Source organism: Musca vetustissima, unplaced genomic scaffold (genome assembly GCF_032173495.1).
Source record: "Musca vetustissima isolate MV318-11 ecotype Yass unplaced genomic scaffold, APGP_CSIRO_Mvet_v1 utg6724, whole genome shotgun sequence".
Lineage (NCBI taxonomy): Eukaryota > Metazoa > Arthropoda > Insecta > Diptera > Muscidae > Musca > Musca vetustissima.
The window spans coordinates 573,762-600,679 of NW_026885980.1; the positions used below are offsets into that span (position 1 = coordinate 573,762).

General features: G+C 34.1%; 1 protein-coding gene across 1 annotated transcript in view; it reads right to left on the reverse strand.

Moving 5' to 3' along the window:
• The window catches only part of LOC133333366 (uncharacterized), a 93,215-nt gene extending 71,583 nt beyond the window's left edge, over positions 1-21,632 (reverse strand). Inside the window, exon 1 of the mRNA XM_061541677.1 lies at positions 21,552-21,632. Within this exon, the coding sequence (XP_061397661.1) occupies positions 21,552-21,632 (81 nt within the window). The remainder of the gene's footprint in view (positions 1-21,551) is intronic.
• Positions 21,633-26,918: the final 5,286 nt, after the last annotated feature.

Consider the following 26,918-nt stretch of genomic DNA (forward strand, 5'->3'; position numbering starts at 1 on the left):
AAAAATAAAAACTAGAAGATGTATATAATGTGTTTGTTTTTTGGTTTTTAGTTGCATCCATAACTTATCCTAAAGGTATGACAATGTCCATTTTCAAGTGGTGTTCGCATGGAAATAGTTTCAAGAGTTCATTTTTTATGGATTTTGGGTTTTCGATGTGTGTGTGTGTGTGTGCGAGTGTTATTATTATATCTATTTTTGCCCAATTTTTTATTTGTTGTAAAACGCCACTTAAGTTTCCCTCGTCCTCATCCTCTAACAAAATATCTACCACTTTCACCCCCCTTTCACCCAAAAACAAAATGTAAACACCAACAACTAAACTCTCATGTGTAAATTGTTGATGATAAAACCAGGAGTCAATATAAATAAACTATAAACTAAAGCACACACAACTATACAGGATATCCACAAATAAATAAACATACCCATATGCAGGGTACACAACAAACACACCGGCACACCGTTTATTACTTAAGTTATTGAAGGATACGAAAGGGGGAGATGTAAGATATACATATGTGAGATATTTCCAAAATTTTTTCGTAGAGAACATGTCAGTGGATAAAAATCCAAAGTAGAATCTATAGGAAATAAATATTGGGAAATGATGTGAAAAATATTTTAAATGTTCAGCAAAATCTCGAGGCCCCAGAAATTAGATACTATTGAACAGTATAAAATTCTTCGTTCGATTTAGCCATGTTCGTCTGCCTGTTGATATTACGATATAAATCGCAATATCTTTAACATTTTGCATTGTTACTACTCCCACGATATTTGGTATTGCAAATGAAATGTATTGGCCCCCGTTTTGGTATAGCTCACATTTAACGATGCCATACCATTTTCAGTATTTCAAAGAGTGTTGGCGGCATTTGCTATCCAAAAGGGCTGACATAGTTCTATGCTGAAAATTAAAAATTTGGGTCTATGTTCTGACATAGGTCTCTTATAAATGTCCCGCGTTTTCGATATTTTGAAAGTCTAAGGCGCATTTTCTTGAGTTCTTGGAGATTGAAAAACGTATTTACAGAACAATTTTAATGTATGTTCATTTTTTGATATAGTCCCTTTATACAGGTCCCGCATTATTTTCGGTTTTTAAAGATTTTTGCCGCATTTTCCAATTAACGGAGCTGCAATGAGGCATTCCTGATTCATGGAGGTTGGCAACGGTCTTTACAGAAAATGTTCTATATCGATCCAAGTTTTGACAAAGCCTACATTACATATTCATCCCCATTATCTGTATTTAGAAGGTTGTCATTCTGGGATTTTGGATTTTGAACAAAATATTGCCAGAACATTTTCAATTCAAGTCAGTTTTTTAAATAGTCCCTATATACAGGTTCTGGACCATTTTCGCTATACTGTAGGTGTTAACTGCAATTGCCAACCAAATTGGCTATAACTTTGCAAGCCATGTTCTTGGATGGTGTCAAACGTATTTTCGATGAATATTCTATATGAATCAAGTTTTGATAAAGCTCCCAATTTCGACAGAATTTCAGTATTTTAAAGGATTTTCCCACAAAAGTATCTGTAATTTGAAATTCAGGGTTCTCGAAGGATGCAAAATATCTTTCCACCGGTTCTTCGATGTATTGTCACGTTTTGACTTAGCCCCCTGATTTTCGATATTTTGAAGGTTTAACCACAATTTTTCTACCAAAGATACTGAAATTCCAGATTATTCGTAAATCAACAACTCCTTCTCAAACAATTAAAAAAGGAAGAAATATTACGATTTTCAAAGATTGGAGGAAATCAGTTACTTCCTTCGAGAGTTATCGTGCTCACCAGCCGGACATTTGTAAATCAACTCCAAATTGTCTGAAACGGATTTGGTCCAAAGAAACATGGGGTCTAAAACCCAAATTTCTATTAGACATTGATGAGGGTATAAAAATGTTAAAAATAGGTAATTATTTTAAGTACCCTCATGCAATGATTCCGCTTTATTTTCGGTGCATTCAATTTTCGAGCCTGAACTGAACTATCTGAACTATGAAAACAATCGTGTCAATTAGATTGAATTTATAACATTCGGGCGCCATTTACATAAAATCGGTCGAAAATATATATGGATTCAGTTAGCCCTGCAAACTTTCGTGTCAATCAAACAGATAAAGCTCCTTTGTACCCCTTTTACATAAAATCGAACGAAATATATGTGGAAGCAATATCGAAATCTGATCCCAGAGATGGTGCATCAGAAACTACATTTCTTACATTTTATACACGTATGTGACGTTTTTGAGGTTTACAACTATTTGACAGTGGAAAACCTAAAAATTCGTCAAACGGACCATACCTATCTGACACCACTAAAGCAAAATTGACACACGTCTTTGCTTAACTTCGTCCTGCTTAACTTCGTGTCAATCGGACTGACATTGGGTCTTTGGTACACCATTTACACAAACCGGACTTTTTATGGACGGAAGCATTTGATACGATGGTGACCAAAACCTTAAAAATTTTTAATCGCCACCTTGGCGTACCAAAATCGACCCACAGTTTTAAACAGGAAGATTTTTTATCGTGATGATATGCTGTCAAAAATGTATTTACAATCAGCGGTAATGTAATACGAAGGAAAATTTTTGGTGAAATTTTTTGCTTCCTAAGATCTCAATTTAACTACAATACACCTGCATACCTCTAAGAAACTATGAGGGCGATCTTGTTTCCTTCTGAAAAAAAAAGAAACTAAAAATTGAACTTTTTTCTTTCTTTCCCTTCCCCAAATTTCATAAAATGGTGCGATTTAACATCATCATCAGTATCAATTTGAAAAAAAAGAGGATTACTAATTTATCTTAGGACCAGACACTACAAATCCATATTGAATAGTTTGTTCTTTCACATCAATAATACTGTTTATTTTAGTTGATACCCAACAAATCCCCTAGTTTTTTTTTTAGACGAACAATAATAATTTGCCAACAACACAACACACCCTCATCATTGCTATGAACAACCGACCAATGGGCATTGTAAAATTATTTAGGGAATTAACAAACAAAAACCAAATAAAAAACCGAACACAACTAAATTATCGACATTATTAAACCGCAAACTAATATACATATCCGATGGTAACATAATATACACTTTGAAAGTTTTCACACACACACGCAGACAAACAGACATAAAAAGGTCAATGAAGGACATGAACCCTTAAACGAATTGTCAAGAGACTGTGAAATGCCCACAAAATTAAAAAACAGACAGACACACACACACACAGTTACACAAATAACTAACTAACCGCAGTTGCTGAACTAATCTGCAAAAAAAACGGGAAAACTGAAAAAATAACCATAAAATCCCTAAAATACAAAACTGACCTTTTTTCCAATTCTGTGCATGTCAAACTATTAAAATTTAGAAAGAGAGATTATCTAAGCAATCTCCATGGAATTACCCATATACGAAGAGTATGCACAGACATGCAGGGGGGTACATTCCAGCCAAGCAGCCAGTCAGTCACTCAGACACATTGACTATATATTGTTGTTCGTTCAGTCGTTCGTTCGTTTGTTTGCATGTGTATGCTTAATAATATCCCAAAAAAGGACACGTAACCGAACAACAACAACAGTCTCGGGCAACAAGGATAACAAAATGCGAAACATAAACACATGTAAAAAATTGGTTAATGCCACACCAAATGTTTGAAGAGCGTGTGTGTATGTTTGTGTTAAATTTGTGCGTCCATATGTGTCCTTTAATGTTTGCGTTATGCTCCTGTCTGTCCGTGTGTGAGTGTGTTGTGTTTGCATGCCAATGTGTGGTGATGTGAGCGTGCGAGCGAGTGAATGAGTTTCATTTATTCACATCCATATAGATATGTTGAATATGCGGCTCTTGACTACAATAAAGCAGGCTATTCCTACTGCTGCTATTGCGGCTGATTATCCTGCTCTTTGCATGTGAGAACGAACCATAACTGGGGTCTGGTCTGTTTCTCTTGTGTTTTTAGTTAATATTTAAAGTGAGAGTAATGTTGTTGTTGCTGTATTTATGCTTGTCTACCAACGACCGAACGACCGGCCGACCGACCTTAATAGCAAAATGTTTGTATTTCATGTTTGCTGGCTGGGTGTCGTTGCTCCTCTGCTGGTGGTGGTGCTGCTGTGCTGTTGGTACTCTGAGAATAGCTCTGACATATTTTATTGTTATTACTCTGGTTCTTTTTTAAATGGATTCTTATTTTTCTTTCATTTCACTTCATATCTTGGCTTATTTTGCCTTTGCGTTTTTTTGTTTCTGGTTTTTTGTTCTCCCCTCTGCACCCCTCCCCTTTGCCACCTCCGTCTCTCTCTCATCCTCTGTTTATCTGTTTTGCAATTATGCTGTAACTTAAAATATTTCATAGCCTTAATTGAAGTGTTGTAGAGTTCATGTTGTTGCCGTTCGTTCGTTGCGGTTCCTGGCCATTTATTGTAGGCCATATTATTCTATGTTCCTGTGTGTGTGTGTGTGTATTTGTGTACCTGTACACTTAAGATATTAAAGATTAATGGCCACTAAACATCCTAAGGGCTCATTCGTTCATTTTTGTGTGATAGTCGTCTATCTTCTTGTGGCATGACCGGCCTATCTATCTATGGTTCGGCCAGTGAGCGGTGAATGATGACGCTCGTCGGTCGCATAACAAAATACAAGATTAATATCAATGAATATTATTGAATGATGAGAGCCAATAAAAAATACAACAAAACACTTTGTGTTAAAGTCCAACAAACACGCCACGGTAATTTTAAATAATTCGTCAGTTGTGGTAGTTACCAGCCGGCGTGGATGTTTTTTTACAATGGGATATAAAGAATTTATTGCAGTAAAGCTAAAACCTCCCGCCAATATTAAAATTATACCCTATGGTCGATTATGTGTAATGCTATAATTGCTAATTTTTTTAAGGATTTTTTTATGTGAAAGGCCAGTTGCAGAACGCAATGTTTCAAGAAGAGAAACAAAGGAAGCTGGTCAATGAACGAAAGCTAAGAAAGGATATTAGGACAGGCCCTTTAATGATAATTTAAGGAAATTTATGCAAATAGAATTCTTGAATTCATGTTTGGATAATGTCTTCAAAATCCCTTTTTATAAACCCTAATATTTGTTCAAATATAGTTTTTATGAAAAATCGGATAGATTTTTATAGCGTTTTGTTGTACTAAAAATCCGTTGTAAAAATTTTAGTTAACGTAGTCCAAAACCGCAAGTACAATTTGTTATTCTAATTGGCGTACTATTATGTTCATAATTTGCAGAAATTGTTCATATACAACTTCAGCAGTTGTATGTATGAGACGACATATCCTTTCTTCTAAAAGTTATGCCATTTTACCACACAATTTCAAAACTCTCTTACTCCTCAATCTCTAATTTCCTTCCCACTTCAATATATTGTGATAAAAATCTATTTGAAAAATAATGTTATTCCTTGTAGTAAAAACCCTGTACCACCACCTGTAATAAAAATAAAAATTTATAGTCTTTTGTGTGTAACTACTGTTGACAAATAACGCCTCTTATCTTGTGTGATGATTGTCGTCTATCAGACAATTGAGGAGAATATGTTGGGAACAGAAAATAATGACAGCTGGCATGTATGTATGGATGTGTGTCATAATAATCAAAAACAACAACAATAAGAATAAAAAAAATGACAAATTTAATTATATTGTCTCAGTTAAAGGAGCCAGCCCGCTAAAAACAATTTTTCTTTTGAGATACAAACGCACACATAGACATATATGTATTTTGTGTGCATACATATTGACAGATGTCAGTGTTGACAAGTAAAACTTTTGATTTGTCTAAGAGCTGTCATTATTGTTATAACGGTTGTTGTTGGTGTCGTTGTTGTTATTATTATTAAAAATAAATGGTGGTTGTGCGCCATATTTTCAATTGACATAATTATTAGAGTAGTAGAGTAAAGGCGAGAGAGAGGGAGATAGAGATAGAGAGAATCATTGACAACATTGAGATTCTAGAACACTGTTATTAACATATTCTAGTCTAATGTATTGGGGGGTTTTTTGTCCATGTAATTATAATGAAAATATTAATTACTTCATTTCAATATTGTTTTGTAAGTTTGGAAATTGAAAATACATACATTGCTACATATTTTACTCTCACCCGTTTCTGATGAGGGCATGTAATTGAAAACCTATTTCCTCACCCCTGAATTGGGTATGTAATAATCTTTTAATTGCAATGTGATAATGAAAATGGGTTGCTCTCTTTTGGGAGGGGGCGGGGAGATTTGCATTGTGTTTAAAGCACAAACATATTGGAAATTATCCACCCATTTAATTAGTTATTCGTGGTATTAAGGCAAATATTTCAGATTAGCTGTTATTCACAGAATCACACTTGATGATCACACAACAGGCAATTTTATAATAGAAGAAATATGAATTTTTTTAAGAGAGAAAAGGAAGTGAATATAATTCAATGGGTATAAATACAAATTTATTTTATGTGAAACATAATTAATAACATATCCCTCATCGCCTTAATTAATAATTGCATATGGAGGAAATAAGAACCATAATGAATACATATTCAATTCAGACCCAATATTGCTCAGTATTTCATTAACCCCGAACTACGAAACTATATTTTAATATTTTCAAAAAATAAAGTACAAGGAATCTGAACATGTTTCCATCTCGAATTTTTCTGAAATTCCTCACTTGACGCCACCCAGCAAAAAAATACAATTATTCCTCTGCACAATGTTTTAATATAAATTCCATTAAATCTTAAATAATAATAAAAAAAATCCACCTCAACAACCGCCACACATTTAATGCCAAACATTTAAAACCAAATAAATAAATAATTCACTAAAGTGGCACAATTTTTGTCACGCAGAGTTCAATCTGATTAAATTGTACAGAAAATTTGATTTAAACGTGACGATGACGGACGGTGGCTTTTGATGACCATTTACGATGCATCCGTTGTCGTGCATTCACCTGTGGACACCTGGACTGCAGGTGTGCAGCACACGGCGGCGACTGTAATGTTATTTAATATTGTTATTATTATTATTTTTTTTTTAAATTAATTGTACAGCCATAAATGACAACAACAAGAACAACAACGGTGGAGTACAGTGACAAGCCGTGGCCATATTTGTGAAACGCACTATTCAATTGCTCGTTTTAATTTGCCCATTCTTTATTGAAAATGCACCAGTGGTGACACAACGAAACACATACATAACCATACAATAATATACATTTATGGATTTGCGTTATACTTGACGATGACGATGATGATGATAGCCTCTGCCCTGAAAAGGTGTGAAATGTTATTGCGTTGTCACACACACACGTATCACTCCCCACCCAGCTCGTTTCGAACATTTCAATCGAATGTTGGTTGGGTTGGTTTGTTATCGCTTCGGTTTGATTGTTGGTTGGGCTGTTGGTTTTATTATTTAAATATACATATGAATTTATGAATAACTACTCAAAATGTACTATAAACATGAGCAGCAGCAGAAGCGACAACAACAATAACAGCAGCAGTAATACCAGTATTGGTCATTTTCTTTTCATGAATGCAAATTATAGTTATTAATACTAACCGAAGTAGATGAGGAGGAGGAAGAGGAAGAAGAAGAGGGATGCAAACCTCATGTCAGCCAAAGGCAAATTGAATTGAAAGCTATGACAAAAATTAAAGGTGTATGTTCGGTTTGGAACGAAGCCTTCACACCATGCATCAGAAAAAAATACTCATAGGTGGCTAAAGGGGAATGCAAGAGTGGCTTAAATACAATTTGAAAACTTCGATCGAATGTCATCTAAAATTTCGGATTTAAATTTGCACCAATTGAAGTTGTGTTAGTGTTCTGACTAAACACCCATTAAAAATAGAACTTAAACTCTCTAATGACATAACCAAAATTCAAACTGTTTTGCGAATTCGGTGATAAATCAAAGTTTTCGCTTCGATTTTGGATTTAACATCGTGAGTCTTAACAATACTTTTAACTTCATAGCAAACCAAGAGAGAGAGAGGTCTGCGACCTGAGTCTCACTCGCCCAACGTCTGTCACATCAGCTAATTGTTGGACTGTTACAACAACCACAATTCGATCCATTCCATTATGAGTCAGGAACCCAATTTGTATTGGCATTTAGTATTTTGAGTTTTCATTGGGTGTAAAATCTTCATACCAAAAACTATTAATATTGGCTTAAGTTTCGGGGTAGGCCCCATATTAACGGACCCCATTAATTCGGTTTTCAACCAAACCGCCTATATTTCAAATCTTATTAAGATGGCCTTAGTATTATGTCCACAATATATAAATAATCGATTTTATGCTTTGTTATTTCAATACTGCTAAGAAATTAAATATTTAATTTTTTCCTATGTTTGCTCCGTCATTTCGAAATCATGTTATTAGGTTTTTGTAATCAGTGACCATAGCTCTACAAAACGTGTTCAAAAATAATGTCATTAATTAAATTTAAAAACTTTTTGATCGCCATTTTCGGTCAACCCTATTGATTTTTATTTTTCTTGCAGAATCGTAATTAGCGTGAGCGAAATTTATTCGAATATTTATTCATTTCATAAACCCACTGATCTACTTATGGTCGAAAAATGGGATCTCTGGCTCATAGTGCGATTTATAGACCGATTTAAAAATATAACAAAATCTAAATCAAATTTAAACGAGTTTTTTAGGATCCAAATTCGGTCCTAATATATTAATTGAGGTGTTCTCTGATTAAAATACCTGATAAAAGTCTAATGTTTTTTTCTGATTTTTCGACAAAATTATCGACAAAATCGAAATTCTTGGAAAGAGATTCTGTAAAAGCTATTAAAGGTTTGGAATTCATATTAACATTAAACATTTCTCATTTTCTCTTTCCGAGATGTCGGAAAAATCGAAATTTTTCCGAATTTGGGTTATCTTTTTTATCTTCACATTTAAATTAATTTTTGATTCTTAAAATTTTGTTTCGCAGTGTTGCCAAAAATACTCGATATTGATAAAACAGCTTCCATAACTAAATCTAATTAGTTAATATTTTTCTTTAATTTTCAAACATAATTTATTATTATTTAATAATGATAAAGAAATAATTAAATACTAAAGAAATAAAAAGCAAGAAAAAGAACCAATCATTTTTCTACCAGACAAACTACACAAAGTAGTTAACAACGATGGAAAAGGTCAAAACAGAGTCTCTTTCAGTTTTTGGCAAGGGACGGACTTTTTAAAATCAACTTTTGGCAAATGGAATTGGCAATGCAACAAGCCATCAACAGCAAAATCATCATCATAACCGTTATTATCATAATCATCATCAAGGTAAAATGGCATTATTAGCTCTGCAATTCATAATCCCCGCTTTTTTGTTTGGAATGGGAGTGACATAATGACGTAAATGACCAGAATTTTCGCTTTGGTTTGGTTTGTTAAATAACTTTTTAATTTTATTAATAATAAAAGAGTAAAGAATATTTTATTAACAACGACGAAGTGTGTCATGGCGTCGCAGAGTGCGAATGTGTGTTTGCATTGTTAAATGCAGCCATTTAATAATCACCTTTTAATTCATTATTTTTATATTAATTTAACACATTTCGCGAACGGTCGAATGAGGAGCGAGTGAGCGAAAAAATGGGTGGGGGTATATAAAAATAAACAACCGCTCATTAAAAAATAACATTTTTATGCATGTTTCGTGTATTCATGAATTTTTTAATACATTTTTTTCCTGCGACCGAAATCAGTCGATGATGATGATGATGATATCAACACCAGCTAGGGCGACGTCAACAGCAAAATGCCAGGCAACTATGACGATGACAGAAGGAAAGTCGTTGCGACAGACAGACATGACCATAATAATATTATTATTATAGTTATGCATAGTCAAAGTTGTGGTTCGCCGTCATGGCCCATCATTCACATTTGTCTGTCATTTCCACACTTTAATCAGAATCCTGGGGAAGGTGGTAAATTTGTGTAAATGTTTTTTGTATGGTTGTGAGTCTATGTTTTTGTCCATATCTTTTGGAAGTCAGCGACAGTAGTTGTGGGCCACAACTATAAAATAATCAACAGCAAAGGAAAAATATGCCTCCAACAAAAAACACGTTTGGCCCCAAGTACTACACATTCATTCAATTAATATTTTACAACAATAAGTACTTTAGTGGTGTACCATAATAATGGTCATCATAATCGTCATTATGATGACGCCATCCGATAGACGATGGACAATGGGCCAATGATGATGTGTTGTCGCCGTCATTGTTGTTCGCTTTTATGGTTGTAAATGCAAAAAGTTAAAACTATCAACAGATAGATATTTTTTGTCTTTTAGTATGTAATGGAGGGGGTATATTAGGGCGGTCCTAGCTCTGTAACTCAGAGAAATATCAATTTGGGTTCCATGCATGTCTGTCTAATGTTGTTAACGACAATAAATTGCGACCATAAAGTAATATTTTATAAAATTGTGGGTCACGATTAACAAATGATATGAGGTCAAAATTTCATTTTTTTTTTTTTTTGTAAATATAATTTATATTTAAACATCTTTATAAAACATTGACATGTGTCAAAATATTAACATGAAATGACGGTCAATTAAACAGATGGAATATAAGTGAAAATAATTAGTAATTTCAAGATAATCATCAACAATTTCGTACTTATAACTCATAGTGCCAGGCGGTGTCAGAGCATCAATCGATGACTTGATATGTTCTCTGTCCAGAATTTTCGACTGTCTGTGACCATTCATAATCATTAATTGAGTTTTACGAACATATATGCTGTTGATAAATTGGGAAGATATTAGTCTCACCTTCAACCAAATTGGCTGTAATTTGGGTTCGCATTGTGTAGAATATATTTCCACCAAAAATGCTCAATTGCGGTCCACAATTTGAGGTAGCCCCCATATAAGGAAACAATTTTTGGTTTTTGGGGATTTTTAGCGCATTTTTTAACCAAATTAGTTGTCATATGTCGTAAACTCCCCATTATTCGGCATTTTGTTATTGCCTAGCAAAAAAACTTGAGTCGAAGTCTGAGGGCCATTGAGAGAAACATCGTAAAAAGGATAGAACAAGCTCAACAGCTCGACAGACATTGTCATATGGGTCTCAAAAAATCGGCTATATTTCAAATGTATATAAGATATGTCATAATACATAAAAGAAAGAAAATAAATATTTTATTTCTTCTCATGTTTGATCTGCACTTTTGGATTCATTTTATTTGATTTTCAAAATCAAAACAAATTTGATTAATTCAAGTTTAAAAAAATTGGCCGTCATTTTCGATCCACCCTTGCAGAATCATAATCAGCGTCCCCGAAACCCTTTTATATGATATTTATTTCAAATCGTTCCAACCTATCAAAAATAGATATATGTTTAATACCAAACACACTGGAAGCAATGTATATGCAAAAGTTCAAAGCTCTATCCTAAATAGTGTAATATCTCTCGTATATGTAACAGACTGAGAGATCTGAAAGTTCTCTTCGATTTAATAAAAATCATTCCCATTTCCTATTGGGATGTTCGCCAAAAAAGAATCAGATTTTTTACACAGCTATAAATTTCAATATGACCTTGATAAATTTAAAAAAAATAGATTTTAATTGCATTTTTTACAAGTTTATATTATATTTTTTTCGTCTTTATAAGGTCAGCGAAAACAAAAAAAATCGACACCGATAAGACAAACATATATTAGAATAATCTCACAAAATAAAACTGAAACATAATATTTCTATATGCAATAATATTTTTTCGGCAAAACCTGTTTTTCTCAATTCTGAAAATTCAGTATGTGTTGGGAATTAATGAGCAGCCAAAATAAAAAAAATAATACCCCAAAAACGGAAAATGTGAGAATTTCATAAGTCACGAAGTTATTTTTATTGCATTTTAATAGTATACAATATTTGAAATGTGTAGTAAAGTTTCCTTTTTCACACCTCTAGTTTTATTCTAAAGCGGAAATAATCGCCCAAAAAATGGTACATAAAAGAAACTATAGAATATGCCGGGTAATGTTTTATGGTAGACAAAAGACACCTGACTGATTGAAGATTTAAGTCTTGTAAAATTATACTAATATTTAAAAGTTTTATTATTGAAAACTTTTCTTCCAAAATCCTAAGTTTTTTGTTAACACCATCTATTAAGAAATTAAAAAACCCAACTCATTTGTTTTTAAATTTATTTCATGTATTTATTAATTATTGATTACATGCTTTTAACTTCCTCAATTTTTCCCTTAATATACAAAACTAAACATGTTTAAAATCACATCACATTTATTTTCCACAACAAATTGAATTGATTAGATAACACAGAAAAAAAATATTCCCACACACACACATACACAGCCATTTCATATTTTGTTTCCAATAGAAATTGTGTTCGATTCGATTTCCCTTAACCTCATTTGACCCCACGAGCAACGACAATAATCAGAATTCAAATTGTTTATTAATCAACAATATTGACAATAGAACAACAACAACAAAACATCGTGTACAGCACGTCTATTTCAAATAAATCATAAAATTATCAACAATGCATTCCAACAAAAACAACAACAAAATTGTACTTCAGTTAATCGCTTATTTTAGAAGTTCAAACCGGCAGCAGAACAACAACAACAAAGTAGAGGTAATAACAAACTATTAAGCCAGCACAAAATTACACTAAACTTTAACTTTGTTACATGTAATAACATGTAATGAATTATTAATTACCCCTTTGTAAATGGAACTAGCTAAGAACTAAAAGTAAATTAAAAGAGTCATAAACATCAATTAATTAATTAATAAATGAAAATGATTATTTGATGTTAATCAAGCATGAGGGAAGAACAATAATTTCGGGACTTTTTGAAATATTCTTTGCTGTTATATAAAATGCAACTCTGATGCCAGGCATTGGGCTTATGGAAGTGAGGTTATTTACTTATTTTTCTTTTTTATCAAAATGCATTTATCCCAGATCGTTGTACTTCCCTAATAACACATACCCAATACCTAACGACAATCAACTAGTAACATATCGCAATCTGACACTTCCTCCACTAAAACGTTTTTAAATCGCTCCGAAAAAGAAACGCAATATAATCATCAATTACAATAGATTTTTTACACAAATTACTTGTCATAATTATTCATGGCAACCCTTCATTTTATTTCAATAAAAAAGATTTCAATTAAATGATATTGAAACGAATGGTGGTACGAACTATTCAACTCGTGCCCAAGCTGAACTGCACACATTAGGGCAAATGAATTCAAGCGAAAAGAACCAACAAGAACCAAAGGGACACACATAACATAACCTCGCTTTAGAGTATGGCGACAACAGTCAAAAATTGTAATGGAAGTAACCAATGTTTTGTTGTTATTGCCGAACGAAAAAAAATTAGTCGAAGTCTGAGGGCCATTGAGAGAAACATCGAAAAAAGGGTTGAAAAACAAACTCAACAGCTCGACAGACATTGCCATATGGGTCTCAATGGCATAGCAAATCATAAATACTGTACACGAAGGGGTAAGGAAATGCCATTAAGAGCACAGTTTGTGTGAGAAAGTGCAGGATATTTTTTTTTTTTTTTTTTTGCTGGTGGACAAAAAAAAACTTTTTTTCCAACTACATCATAAAACTATAAAGTTTTGAACCCCCTGACAAGGACTTTAATTTTGATGATTTTTGTTGTAGCTGCCTCCTCTATTTCTCTCTCAACTTCTGTTTAAACAATTTTAGAGGGTGGAAAAGGTCGAGGTCATGTTTGAAGTAGTATAACAATTACAGCCACATATTTCGTGTGTTATTCGATACTGTTGTTGCTTCAGGTATGCAAATTGAAATTTATGATGTGAATTCAAAAAATTATTTTTTTCGGTGTCTACTTTAGCGAAATAGGTGTACAGCAGCGGCAGCTGAGCCACCAACATGACAGTGAATGTAATGTGGTCATAAATCTTAAGAGCTTACGGTGGCAGCTACTGAGGGAACAAAAAATATATATTAGCAGCATCAAAGCCTGGCCAAAGGAAATTTTTAAATTAATTACTATAATGAAGGACAGCTTCTTTCTGTGAAAAAAAATGTGCGACAAGGAATGGGACAAGAGGAGATCCAATAGATTAGAACATTTTACTATCCATGAAAATATTTCTCTTATATCCTGAGGTTCGTTAGTCACAAAATAGAATATGTAAAAAAAAACATCGATAACGTCTTGATACCGAAAAGTTATTCAATTAATTCTTCTTTGTGAAGATGGGAGCTGCTCAAAGGTGCGGTACCCACTGACTTTCTGATGGTCGTCCAATTCAAATGAAAAACATTCCCAAAGTACCGAATATTGGGGGTATAGTTATATAGGACCTATCCTAAGTCTATACTAATAATTTTTGGCAGAGGGATTACCTATCCAATGAGAATCCAAAATATAAAATTACAGTCCATTTATTTGAAAAATCTGCACATATGTGAACTACCATAATTAGTGGACAGATATTAAAATATCAAATTAGAGTCAAATTGGATTGAAACCTGTATTCGAAATCCCCAAAATATTTAATAAATGGGATACAGTTATATGGGCTTTTAAACGGGAACATGGTCTGACATTGATAATTTTTGGTAAGGTCATTTCAGAATGAAAATCCAAAAAAAGCAAACAAAAATAGAGAACTTTGGGAGGTAACGTTACATGGCTGCAGTCCCAAAAAGTGGACCAATACTAATATTTTGTTAGGTAACCATATAGAACCCAAAATAATAAATTAGGCCAATTCAGCTATATAATGTCTCAAAATCTCCATGTTTATATGATGGTTATACCAAAGCGATAGCATACATCCTAGAGGTAACAGCAATGTCTTCAAAATTTAAGAGCGCTATCTTAAATATTGATAGAACACTCAAACCGACGGACATCGATTTTATTCTGATCAAGAGTGTTATTTCCAATAGAAAACATTATATGATATAAAATAAAAGAGATTTTATATTCACACCCTCAAAGTACTACTACTTCCAATTTTCCCAACTTGTGTCGAGTAGAACCCATTTGGTCTATTATTTTCCATATAGATTTAGAATTTATTCCCTGGGGTGTAATATTTTTTGAATATTATTTTCAAATATGATTTTCGTTTTCTAAATACTTATAATTTATTAATATAACACTCCCCTCACCCTCCAACCAAAAACAACATCCACTATACACACAATAAATCAAATACCATGTTACTACAAGTCCTCATAAAATTGACATTCCAAAAGTAAAACAAACAAATATTTTGCCTCTTGTTGTTGTTGTCGTTGTTGTTTATTAATTTATTACCACAAATATGGCAATTAATTTCAATACAAATTTTTGTTGAGACTTAAAAGCTCTACAATAAAATATATTACCCCCCTGAGTGGTGGAAGACATAATCAATAAATTCCTATTTTTATAGACCTCTTTAAGTACTTAAAATAGCAACTCTACAAAATGCAATTCATCATACAAGTTCGAATACAACGGAAATAAACAAATGAGAAATAACACCTTTTAACAAAATTTCGATATTTTTTGTTCGAGTAATTATAACAGCAATTATATATCTATCCACTCATATTGCCCGACTGCCTGTCATCTTTCAGCAGATCACAAATGAACAATTTGTTATTTTTGTTGTTGTTTTGTTTTAATAAACCTGTAAAGATTGCCCTCGACGAAACCTGTTTTGACACTCTGCAACTCATTCTTCATACTCTTGTCATATATATGTACGTCTATTTATATATATGCTGTTCTTTTTTTTTTGTTATTTATGTATTTATTTTCGTATTTAAAACTTTTGCCGAATACAAAAGTAATTTTTGTTTTGATTAATTGCTTGTCATTTAGTCTACGAGAGTGTATATATGTAGCTAGAGATTTATTACATGTAATACTTATTTCCATAAAAAAAAAAAATATATATATATATATATATATTAATATATATATATATATATATATATATTAATAATCTTAAAAAAAATAATGCAAAAAGTATGGGAATGAATCATTTGTAAATATGTTAACAAAACAGCCAGAAGTTCGAATTTCTGGTTTGCAAATTTTAGTCTACCAAATTTGTCCAGTAAACAGTATTGAAAGGGAACATCATTTGTTCAGAAATTGATTTTTAACCGATTTGAAAAAAATCTAAAGATCATAGAAAAGACTTTCTATTTTCTTTAAAATATTTTCGGAAAATTTTCCAGAAACGGTTTTAAGTACGACAATATCCTATTATAATTGTCTAAGGAATTGCTATAGTTTTTAATTCGACATGCAAAACCCTTTGCACCCTAAACGATTCAGTAAACCAATTATTCTTACCCCTAATATTTAGAACTGTATATTTGGCTAACAGTCACCTTTAAACAAAGTGGGAAGGAGTCTGCAAAAGTGGGTCTGGTAGTAAATGACGAGAAGACCAAGCTGATGGTATCAATACGCAAGACGTCCAGTAGACTCGGACCAACTGTGGAACTTGAAAACTGCAGCTTCGAGGTAGTCAAAGATTTTACCGCCATAAATAATATTAATAACATCAGTTTTGAAATCTAGAAGAGAATATGTCTAAGTAAGTAATTTCAAAACAAGGCCACCTCTCGCCAGACTCGCACTCTACAAGACGCTGATACTACCCGTACTGTTGTATGAATCTGAAGCATGGGTACTTGCACAAGCAGATAAGGGAACTTAGAGTGTTTGAGAGAAAAATTCTGCGAAAGATCTATGGACCGATCTGCGTCGACGTTAATATCGCCATCGAATGAACCACGAGTTCTGATTTATTCTCGGACATCGACAAGTGGAAGACAACATCTGTGGTCTTTAAAATTGGGAAAACTGCGCACAAGACTGAGCTTTTTTTATGCTCGGCTTATGGAAAAAATGTTCTGTCACAAGCCAGCTAAGTAAGTGAGTATTTGGCAATTGAGAAAATATGTGACCAGTATATAATTTGAAAATTAAAGGAATAGATGTTCCTCTATGTTCCAGCCAAAGTTGAGCAGCCCAGCACACCAGCATTGATGCGTTCTCTTAACATAGTTTGATGTCAAAATTAATTTACTTTTTACACTTCCTGGGATGTTATTTATGTTTAAAAAATATTTAATTAATTTAATACAGCAGAATCATCCGTGTTCTATTTATTTATTTTTAAGAAAAAAATTTCAAACAATTGGTGCCAGTCCAAAAATAGTGGAAACATTTGTAATAGTTAAACATTTTTTCACTTAAAATATTCAAAATTATAAATTAAAAAATACAGATAATTAGCTCTATTACATCACGGAATTGGATATTACTTTTTTATATTTTATATGAAAAAATGTAATATTTAAAAAATGTTTTTTTTTATTTTTTACGATTATTTCCAAATAGTTCCCCCAAAATTACTTCTCATTTTGTATTCATCTTCCCTCACTAAACACTTTTCCTAATTATACCACAAACTACCTTCTCATTTTTTTCTTTAAAATATCTTTAAAAAAGTACTCTTCCCCCCTTTCCATTTCTTTCATTAATTTTTTATAATTTGTCCAGGTGAACCCGTTATCCTTAAATAGAGATTAATGTCGAATGCCATAATTTCTTTTTTTATATATTTTTTACGTCTCTCTACAATATAATTAAAATTATGGAGAAATTAAAAAAATTGCCTTTGGCAAAGATTTAGAAAAGTTTTGTTGTTGTTGCTGTTGTTGTAACATGAACCAGGCCATGGGTATAACCTACAAGTTTAATATTGTCATAGTCAAGTTTACACTACAAAATTAAACAGGACCCCGTGAAACCTCCCCCCACTCCACGCCACCCCCACCAAGTAGCAGAAGAACAAGAAAGAAGAAGAAGAAAAAACACAGTTTATGGAAACTTAAGTGGGGTTGTATGTGTGTGTGGGAGTGTTGGGGGGAGATTGTGTGGGTGTGTGTGTAAAAAAGGATTTTTAATAAAATGTATCCTTGAGCCATGAGTCAACAACATAAAAAAGTTCACGGCAGGCATATTTCTGGACCTGTGTGCTGGAAAGATGATGTTTATGATGATGATGATGACGAGGACGGCGATGATGTTGGTGGTAAAGGTGGTAACTGTGTTTGACTGCGTGTGTGTGTGAGGCGGGTGATTGTTGCAAAAAGGAAACTAAAGAAGAATGAAAAACAGAATAACAACAACTTTTATTCAAACGACCTCATTTTGTAAAACTGTCATCTACTCCGCAGCACTTTGTTTAAGCCACTGCCGCTGTGCTGTGTTGGTTTATTAAAAAATTTTTAATTTTGTTAGTCCAAGCGCCTAGAAAGTTAAACAGTTTCCAAAAATAGCCATTAAATATTTAAATAAAACCAACATTGAATTCAACTTTCAAACATTTTGGAAAAGTACAAAAAACGAGAGGAGACACGCAAACACTCACACGCACAAATACATACACATTTACACAAATTTTGAGTGTGTGCCATTCGAGGAACAAGGAACTTTTTCGAGACACAAAAAATGAAATAAAATCTTCGTCAAAGGAAAAAGAGATTCGTGTCCAAAAATAAGTAGCTATGTTCGTTTGTTGTTGTTGCTGTTCATTATCCTTTTTTTGGCAAGAATGTTGTGCTGCTCGTTTGTGTTTTTTTCTTCGTTTTTTTCATTTGTGAATGACTGGAAATTTTCCGTTTTGTGGAAATACAAAACGAAAATAATATGAGAGAGTAAATTACCTCTCTTTCTGGTACTCTCATAGAGATATAAAACCAGAGGGAGAGTCCTTAGTAATGTTGCCGTTTATGGGGTTTCCATATTTGAAAATGGTCGATTTTTATTTGGATATTAAAATTGATTTTGTTTTAATGTCAGCGAGATATGAAAAGAGTTTGCACCCTACGCCTCGTATATGTAAGGGCTCTGATTGGTATAACCAATCCCATATATTTGACAAGGTTTCTAACTGTGCGAGGATCTTATGATAGGCACCGTTGGTAATTGTGTGGAAAGCACGTTCAGGATATTTTCTGCTCCCCATGTTAGCTGGGCTTCTTTGACAGTAATAAAGTCTAAAATTCAATGTATGCTTTACAACACAGTGAGCTATTGGAAAAGATAAAACCCGCCTACGTCGATCAGGAACAATAGCTATTCCTGTTGAAGCTAACCAAAGGTTTTCCATTCGTCTTTGTACCGGACATTTAACAAACTTCATTACATCGCGTATTTCGCAAGGCTTATAAGGTGGTGTATTTGCTGGTTAGGTCCTTGATATGCATGAACATGATGCGGAATATCAGCGAAAAATCATCTTAACTGAAGAGGTAGTAATGTCAAGAAGCAAAAGTGTTGAATATAGACACTGACGATTGACGATTTAGTCAATGACGATTAAGTCATTTTTTGACAGTTCAGGTGAAATAATTTCGCTTATTACACGGCCTGTTTGTTGGGAAATGGTTTCAAAATCAAATCATTGCTCTTTCACGGAAAATATTGCAGCATCGAGATATATCTCGAAGAGGTGATCACAATTATCCACCGACTTATTTCTTTGGGGGCCACGTGAAAGGTAATCCCAAGGTCTCAGATATAGGAATTGTGATCATATCGAGAACATCGAGGAACAACGTAGCGAAAAAATATTAAAAGGATATAGTCCTATGGGTGTGCTGGTGGTGGTCATAGCAAAAGAACGATCCAAAATTTATCTAAAAAATATATATATATATATTTTTTTTTTTTGAAAATCAAAATAACACCTGTTTTTGGAAAGCTCCACTTATTTTTTGAGGTGTGTGTTACCCTATGCTTTCCAAATCCATATGGAATTACATGAATTATAAACCACATAATTCGCATTTTAAAAGAAAATATTTCGAAATACAGAATGATTTGAATTATAATTAAAATATTCGAATTAATATTAAAAAGATTGAAAATTCCTTCTTTAATGGAATTTGCCAAATTCCATTAAAGTATTGGAATTTCCCAATTAGAATTGAAACAATTTAAGTAACATGTGAAAAAGACCCTTCATACAGGCTTCGGTCATATTCACATTTAAATGGATTTTGAATTTTTTTGGAGCGTGTTCTGAACCCGACAATGGCTCTGTACAACGTTAAACCATGGATGAGGGTACATCGATTTTTCGTTTCCTTTTGGAAAGAGCATCAATCAGAACCAAGTTTATCCAATGGATTTTTCTGACCGTGTTCCGTACCCGACATTGCCAAATTACATACAAAATATAGGAATTTCTAAATTAGAATTGAACTAATTTAAATTATATGTGAAATAGGATATGGACTAATCCTTTATTTTATCCATAGACCCTACATACATGCTTTGGTCAGATTCAAATTTAAATAGATATTGAATTTTTTAGAACGTATTCTGAACCCGACAATGGCTCTGTGCAAAGTGAAACCATGGATGAAGCTACATTGGTTTTTCGTTTACTTTTTGAAAAAAAGCTTCAAAAATACATCAGGAGCAAGTTTGTCCTATGAATTTTTGTAGACCGTGTTCTGAACACGATATTGGCTTAGTACAAAGAAAAAAATGGAACCCTGAATGAAGGTACACAGTTTTTTTCTTTTAATTGTGGAAAAAACATCAAAAAGACAACAGGACCAAAATTATGCACAGAAAATAGGTACTTCCTGACCCTATTCGAATTTTTATAGAATATCCTCAGACTCGATAATTTTTTTAAATCTCTTTTAAATTACAAATTTCGTAGTTAGATGTAGATTTTTCCTTAACGATTGAAAATTTTTCTTTCACCTTGAATTGTATTTGCAATTCTTTTCTTTACAAATAAAACCTGTGTTACGGTCACTAATTTTCCCCCTTTCTTGGACTTGCAATTCAACAGCAACAACAACAAAAAAAGAAAAACATTTCAGTTTTGTATTAATCAAACATTCGAAACGGCAACACTCATCTGCCGTTTTGGCAAATAAAAATTTCAAACTCCACTCCCACCTTGCCGCATTCATTATCCTTTTTAAAACAAAAACAACAGCAACAAAAAAGAACACATAACCCACCCCACCAAGGACTACACTACTCTACATCGCTACTGCACCCCTGTTCGTCTGTCCGTCCGCCAGTCCGTCTATCCTAGTCAAGCTAAATTTATGCTCTTCGTCACACAACAGATGCCAGATAAGGAATAATTGTTTAAACATAATACTTGACGAACGATGAACATAACGATAATGCAAAGTACGAGGCCAGGCAAGGACACTTACGCACACGCATTTAGCCATTATGGCAGTGTGAGTACATGTGTGTGTGTTTGCGAGCATTCGATGGAGTGTAACTATGAATCAAATCAGAATTTCCTTCTTATTTTGGGTATTGGTCGCTCAAAATCGGCAACATTATTTGCAACACTTTACAACACTGGTTACAGACTACAAGGATAAGGTAGGTATATACTTACTCGTTGTTGTCGTTGTTGTTGATGATGTGGTTGAGAATCCATACTCAATGAAATCTGCTGCTTCTTCGTCTCCACAATCATTGGTAAATTTTGAAATTTTCAAAAAATTCTCCAAACGAGGAAGAAGAGCAAACAAATATCCAAGCACAAATTGTATAAATTACGAACATGGAAATCAGAATTTTTCAAGGATTCGAAACGAACACGGACAGTATTCTTTATTTTTTTCTTTTTTAATTTTTGGATTCACACGAATTAAACGCGTTACAAATCGTATCACGACTGAATTCTTTTGGAGGATATTTTTGTTTTTTTTTTTAATTTCGTCTCGTTTTCGGTTCTATGTTTGTTGGCCAACTAGTTCCCGATTTGGTTGGCTATGTGTTTTGGCCTTTTGCAGCAGTGCTAGTGTTGTAGTGGCCACCAGCCGACAAAAGGCAAGGTGTTTCCCTTTTGCAAATGATGGATGAATGTTGCTGCTGCTACTGCTATTGGGTGGTATGCTGCGCTGCTCCAAAGAGCCACTACGCATTCAGCCACTCTCTGGCAAAAGGTCCGGTTTGTGCTCCGGCAAAGTTTTGTGGCACACAGAGACGACACTTCCAGTTCGGCTCTTTCTCTCCGGCTCTCTGTGTGGTGTGTTTTCGTTTTGTCGTTGTCGGGATAGATGGATGGATGGAAGGTTGGTTGGTTGGTTGGATGGTTGCTATTATGAAGTACCACGAAGCCCGAAACCACAGGAATACTTGAAAGGCCGCGCGTTTGTTTTTGTTAGTGGTGCTGTTGTTGTTGTTATTGCTGCTGTTGCCACTGCTGCTCTCAATTCAACTTCAATCCAATTAAACCGTGACATGAGAATTGTTTCATTTGTATGAGTAGTAAAATGGGTTTAGATACAATTCAAAGATATCAACGATACAAATTTCCTCATCACAACTTGTTTTTCTTTATGCCACTAATTTTCATTTCATTTTTTACTATTTTCACAAAAAAACCATTAATTTAAAGCGGAACTTTTTTTAATTTATTTTGTTTTATTCAAAATTGCATTTCAAAATTTTCTCTTTTGTTGTTGTTGCTGTTGTTTCAAATTTCATTTGATTTGTTCTTCAATTAACCCGAGTTTGCGATGAGAAGAAGGAAGCCAGAATCCCGTCGTTCGTTTCGTTTACTTTTCGTTATGGTTGGCGTGCTGCTGTTTGTTGTTGTTGTCGTTGCCGTCATTGGCCATAGGGAGGGCAGCGCGCACCAGGGGTTTTTTAAGGGTACACAAAATTTTGCATTTATTTATTTTTTCACACTCGCTTACACACACACGCGATCAAACATACATACACTGTGCTTTGTACATACAACGACATTCATTACACGGCCGAAAAATTGGAAATTTCTTTAGCAAAAAATTACACAAAACTCAATTGAAAAAAAATTTTCTTTTCTGGTTTGGCAAATTCCAATTGCCAGGATAAAAGGCTGAAGTGCGAATGATGGTCGGGTTCTTTTAAAAAATTGAAAACTTTTCTTCTTTGTTCCTCGGACACAGCATTTTTTCTTGCTAACTTTTTGTTCTTAACGGCAGCCTATGTTTTTTCTATTTATTTTTTTAATTATTTCACTTTTGTTTTATTTTACACAACATTAAAGTATTTTTTCCTTTGCTTTATTTTTTTAGTTTGCATGAAAATTGTGTGTGTGTTTATTTTTCTTTTTTTGTTGAACTGATACGGTTTGATGAGTTGCTTGGCGTATTATTAGGTTGCCGCTGTCTAAGTTCAATGTTTCAATGTCTACTAGTATCTGAGTATCTGACGAGTGCAAGAAATTCAAATTTACCTCTGCCTCTGTCATGTTTGCCGCTCTCTTTACGTATTGGAAAGTTGGCCACACTCTCACTCTCCGCACATTTTATTGTTTTCTCTCTTGGCCGTTCGCTCTCTAGCTCTTTGATGTTGGAGTGGTAAGTTCAATAGATGGAAAATATTGTATCTCCAAGATACTTTTGTTGGTGTGCAACAAAGATAGACAACATGTTCTGAGAGTTCTGAGAGTGTAGTAATGAATTTGTTTTGTTCTATTCCAATGAGTCAAACTCTCGCTCTCTGACCAGCATTTGCTTCCAATGTGTTGTGTTTTTGTTTGTGGCTTCTTTTATTTCTCCTTTAATTTAACCATTCTCTCTGACTAGGGCTCTCTATCTCTTTATGACTCCCTCGATTCGAATTTACTTTGACTTCCATTATCGATTACACACTTCCAATCACAGTATTGGACAAATGTAATCGGCGAATTACAACATACAAAAATGTTAAAAGTTATGGAAGTATAGACTGAGTTAAGCTATTTGTTCAGGTGTTTGAATGTCATTTTTTTTTGGAAATAGAAACATTGTGATTTCAGGTTTTCTCTCAAAATATTATGAATTTTCCAGGACCTGCAAGAATGTACAAATAGTAAAAATTAGCACATTGTTGCAGTTCGGTAACAGACCAATTATTCAAGCCTAGATTGACATAGACGATGCAATTTCCTTTAATTTTTTCAAATTTAATTATTAAAATGTTTATTTTTTGGGCAGCTTATCTCTTAAAGAACTTCGAAACATTACTTAGCTTGCTTGTGACAGACCTTTTGTTCCATAAGCCGAGATTTTCAATTTGAAAGACCATGTTCCGAGATGTTTGATTATACTTGATCCTTCCATCGGATTCGTGGCCTTCCTCTTCTGCGCGAACCATCACTTGGGTCCCTTTTATATGCCTTTTGAGCTGGGGCATCGTCATCTGCAGCTCGATCCATCAGACTATGTCGATGTCCGGGAATAGATGGTATAGCACACGGTTCATTCAACGACAATATTCACCGTCGTCTTGTAGAGTGTGAGTTTGTTCTGGCGAGAGGTGGGGTTGCTTTTGAGTTTCTTACTTAGACAATAGTACCATCTGTTGGCCAACACTATTTTCATCCGGATTTCATGTTATTATCTTTGTTTATGACGGTACCGAGGTATATAAAACCTATCAATACCTCGAAGCTGTAGTTTTCAAGTTCCACAGATGGCCCGATTCTACTGGACTTCTCGCCATTTACTGCCAGTTCCACTTTGACAGGCTCCTTCTCAATTCGTTCAAAGGTGGCTGACATCGACATAGTGGGTCGAGCGGTAAAATGTTCGACCCACTATGTCGATGTCGTCGGCGTAGGCGAGTAACATATGATGTTTGGTGTACAAGTGTCATTTCTGTTCACATTTTCATCTCATATGACCTTTTCCAGCATGAATCCTCGTTCGGTATTGAAGAGCTTCGAGAGGTCCTTTCCGACTTTAACTGCTGACCTTGTGCCACTTAAAGATATCATGCATAGCCGTATTAATTTTGCGGAACTTCGAGCATTAAAAAACAAATTAATCACGTAACCATTCACAGTAACTAATTAAATAAAGTAAGATACAATGATGCCGCTGGACCATAAACCGCACAAAACACGTAAAAGCGACAGGACGAAGCGTATTTCGAAGAATACGATCTCCAAGGTGCTCGTCCTGATGTAATCTCTACGGTGACTTTGAAGCATCTGAATAAGCCATGAGTACAGTACCTAACCAAAGTCCTCAATTTTTCGTTAGACATCCTAATAGTCCCAGATGCCAGGAAAATGGTCAGCGTGGTCCCACTATAGGCCGTTCTCACTGTTGTCGCCGGGAGCTAACTCCCTATCATTCGAGTATGTTGCTGATATCAACATGTATTCCGAAAGCAAAAACTTTGTACGACATTTTCAGAATAGGGCGTTAAAGAGAACAGTTATGTTATTCTTGATCTATCAAAAGCATTAGATACTATTAGTCAGCAGGAATAAGTTTCTCAAGTCACTAGCCGACATTACTTGGGGATCTGATAAAGAAACATTGTTAAAAACTATGTAGGTCTCGTGTGGTCCACCAATCCTGCCAGAATGCGGCCCTGATGACTTCAACAAGGTGTGTCCTCGGGTCTCCAATAGACTACTTACATGAGGAAACGAAGATCCTTCCTGTGGGTCATCACAACAAGATGTTGTCCATGCATTATAGGTTTGGATATTATAAAGCAGGCATTCGAACCTCAACATACGGATTGGTATCCACTACCGTGGCTTGTCAGGAATGATTTCAATGATCTGGACAGATAGGTCCAGAGGTATAAAAACGTCCACTAGATCAACAGACCTATCAAGCAAGGATTGAATCGTATTCACACTGATGCAGTTGAGAAATCAATTCGGAGATACAACACCAAGACCGTTCCAACATAGAATGGGAAAACCTGGACTTAGTTTATATTTTAGGCTACGGTTGTATTAGGATACAGGTATTATTCTTCGCAGCACAAACTCGTTCCTCGTTCTTTAAAGATTCTTCATGACAACTCAAAAATGGATTAGTTTTACGAACATGCACTGCAAATGTTTCACCATTTTTGTAATGACTTAATATTTTCACTTCGAACCCTAGCAGTTTCTTCAATATCGCTCTTAGATACGACTATTGCCGCTTCATTTGAAATCTGTGAAAAATGCATTTCATTGGGCGCCATATTTGGCAAACAATATATTTTTTATTTATTTGTGTAATACATACACACACATTCACACATTCACAAATATACCTTCGAAAATCAAAAATTCTGTTAACCAAAAACATTTTCATAACTGTGGTTCCCGTGGGATTCCATGACAATTTACCCTTGAAAAATATATAAACATAAGTTGTCCCCCCCATAAAAATATGCATTTTGATTTAGTTTTTTGTTTTCTTTTTATCATCTTACGAATATAACTTGTCACTTTGATGTAAAGTGACAAATTAAATTGTCACGCCATTTATTTAATTATTTTCAACATTTTGAGGATATGCCAAGTTTTACCTCCAGCAAAAGAGATTACCAACGAATTATCAAAGTAGTTTGTTAAAACGCTTACGCGCCCTGTCCCCCGCACAAAACAGCACTACAGACCAAGCGACACGACAAACCGACAGACAGACAATTGTAGCTTATTTTTATCTGGAATGTTAAATCTGCTTCCATTTTCCAAAAAGCATTCAGCATTTGCTGTAGACGACGATGATGAAGATGATGCCGATGTTGATGCTGATGCTGAGGCTCGATGTTAATGCTGCTGATGCTGCTCTTATGGAAAACATTTTGCCAGAGCATTATTTATGCCCTCAGGAGCATGATGACAATCATCATGCATTTGATTACTGAAGTTTGCTGCTGTTGTTGTTGTTTTTGTTGGCCAACAACAACGACATCGACACAAAAAAAGAACTAGCAGAGATAGAGTGAGTATTGGGCAAGGAGATTCAATGGGTAGCCAAAGTGACAT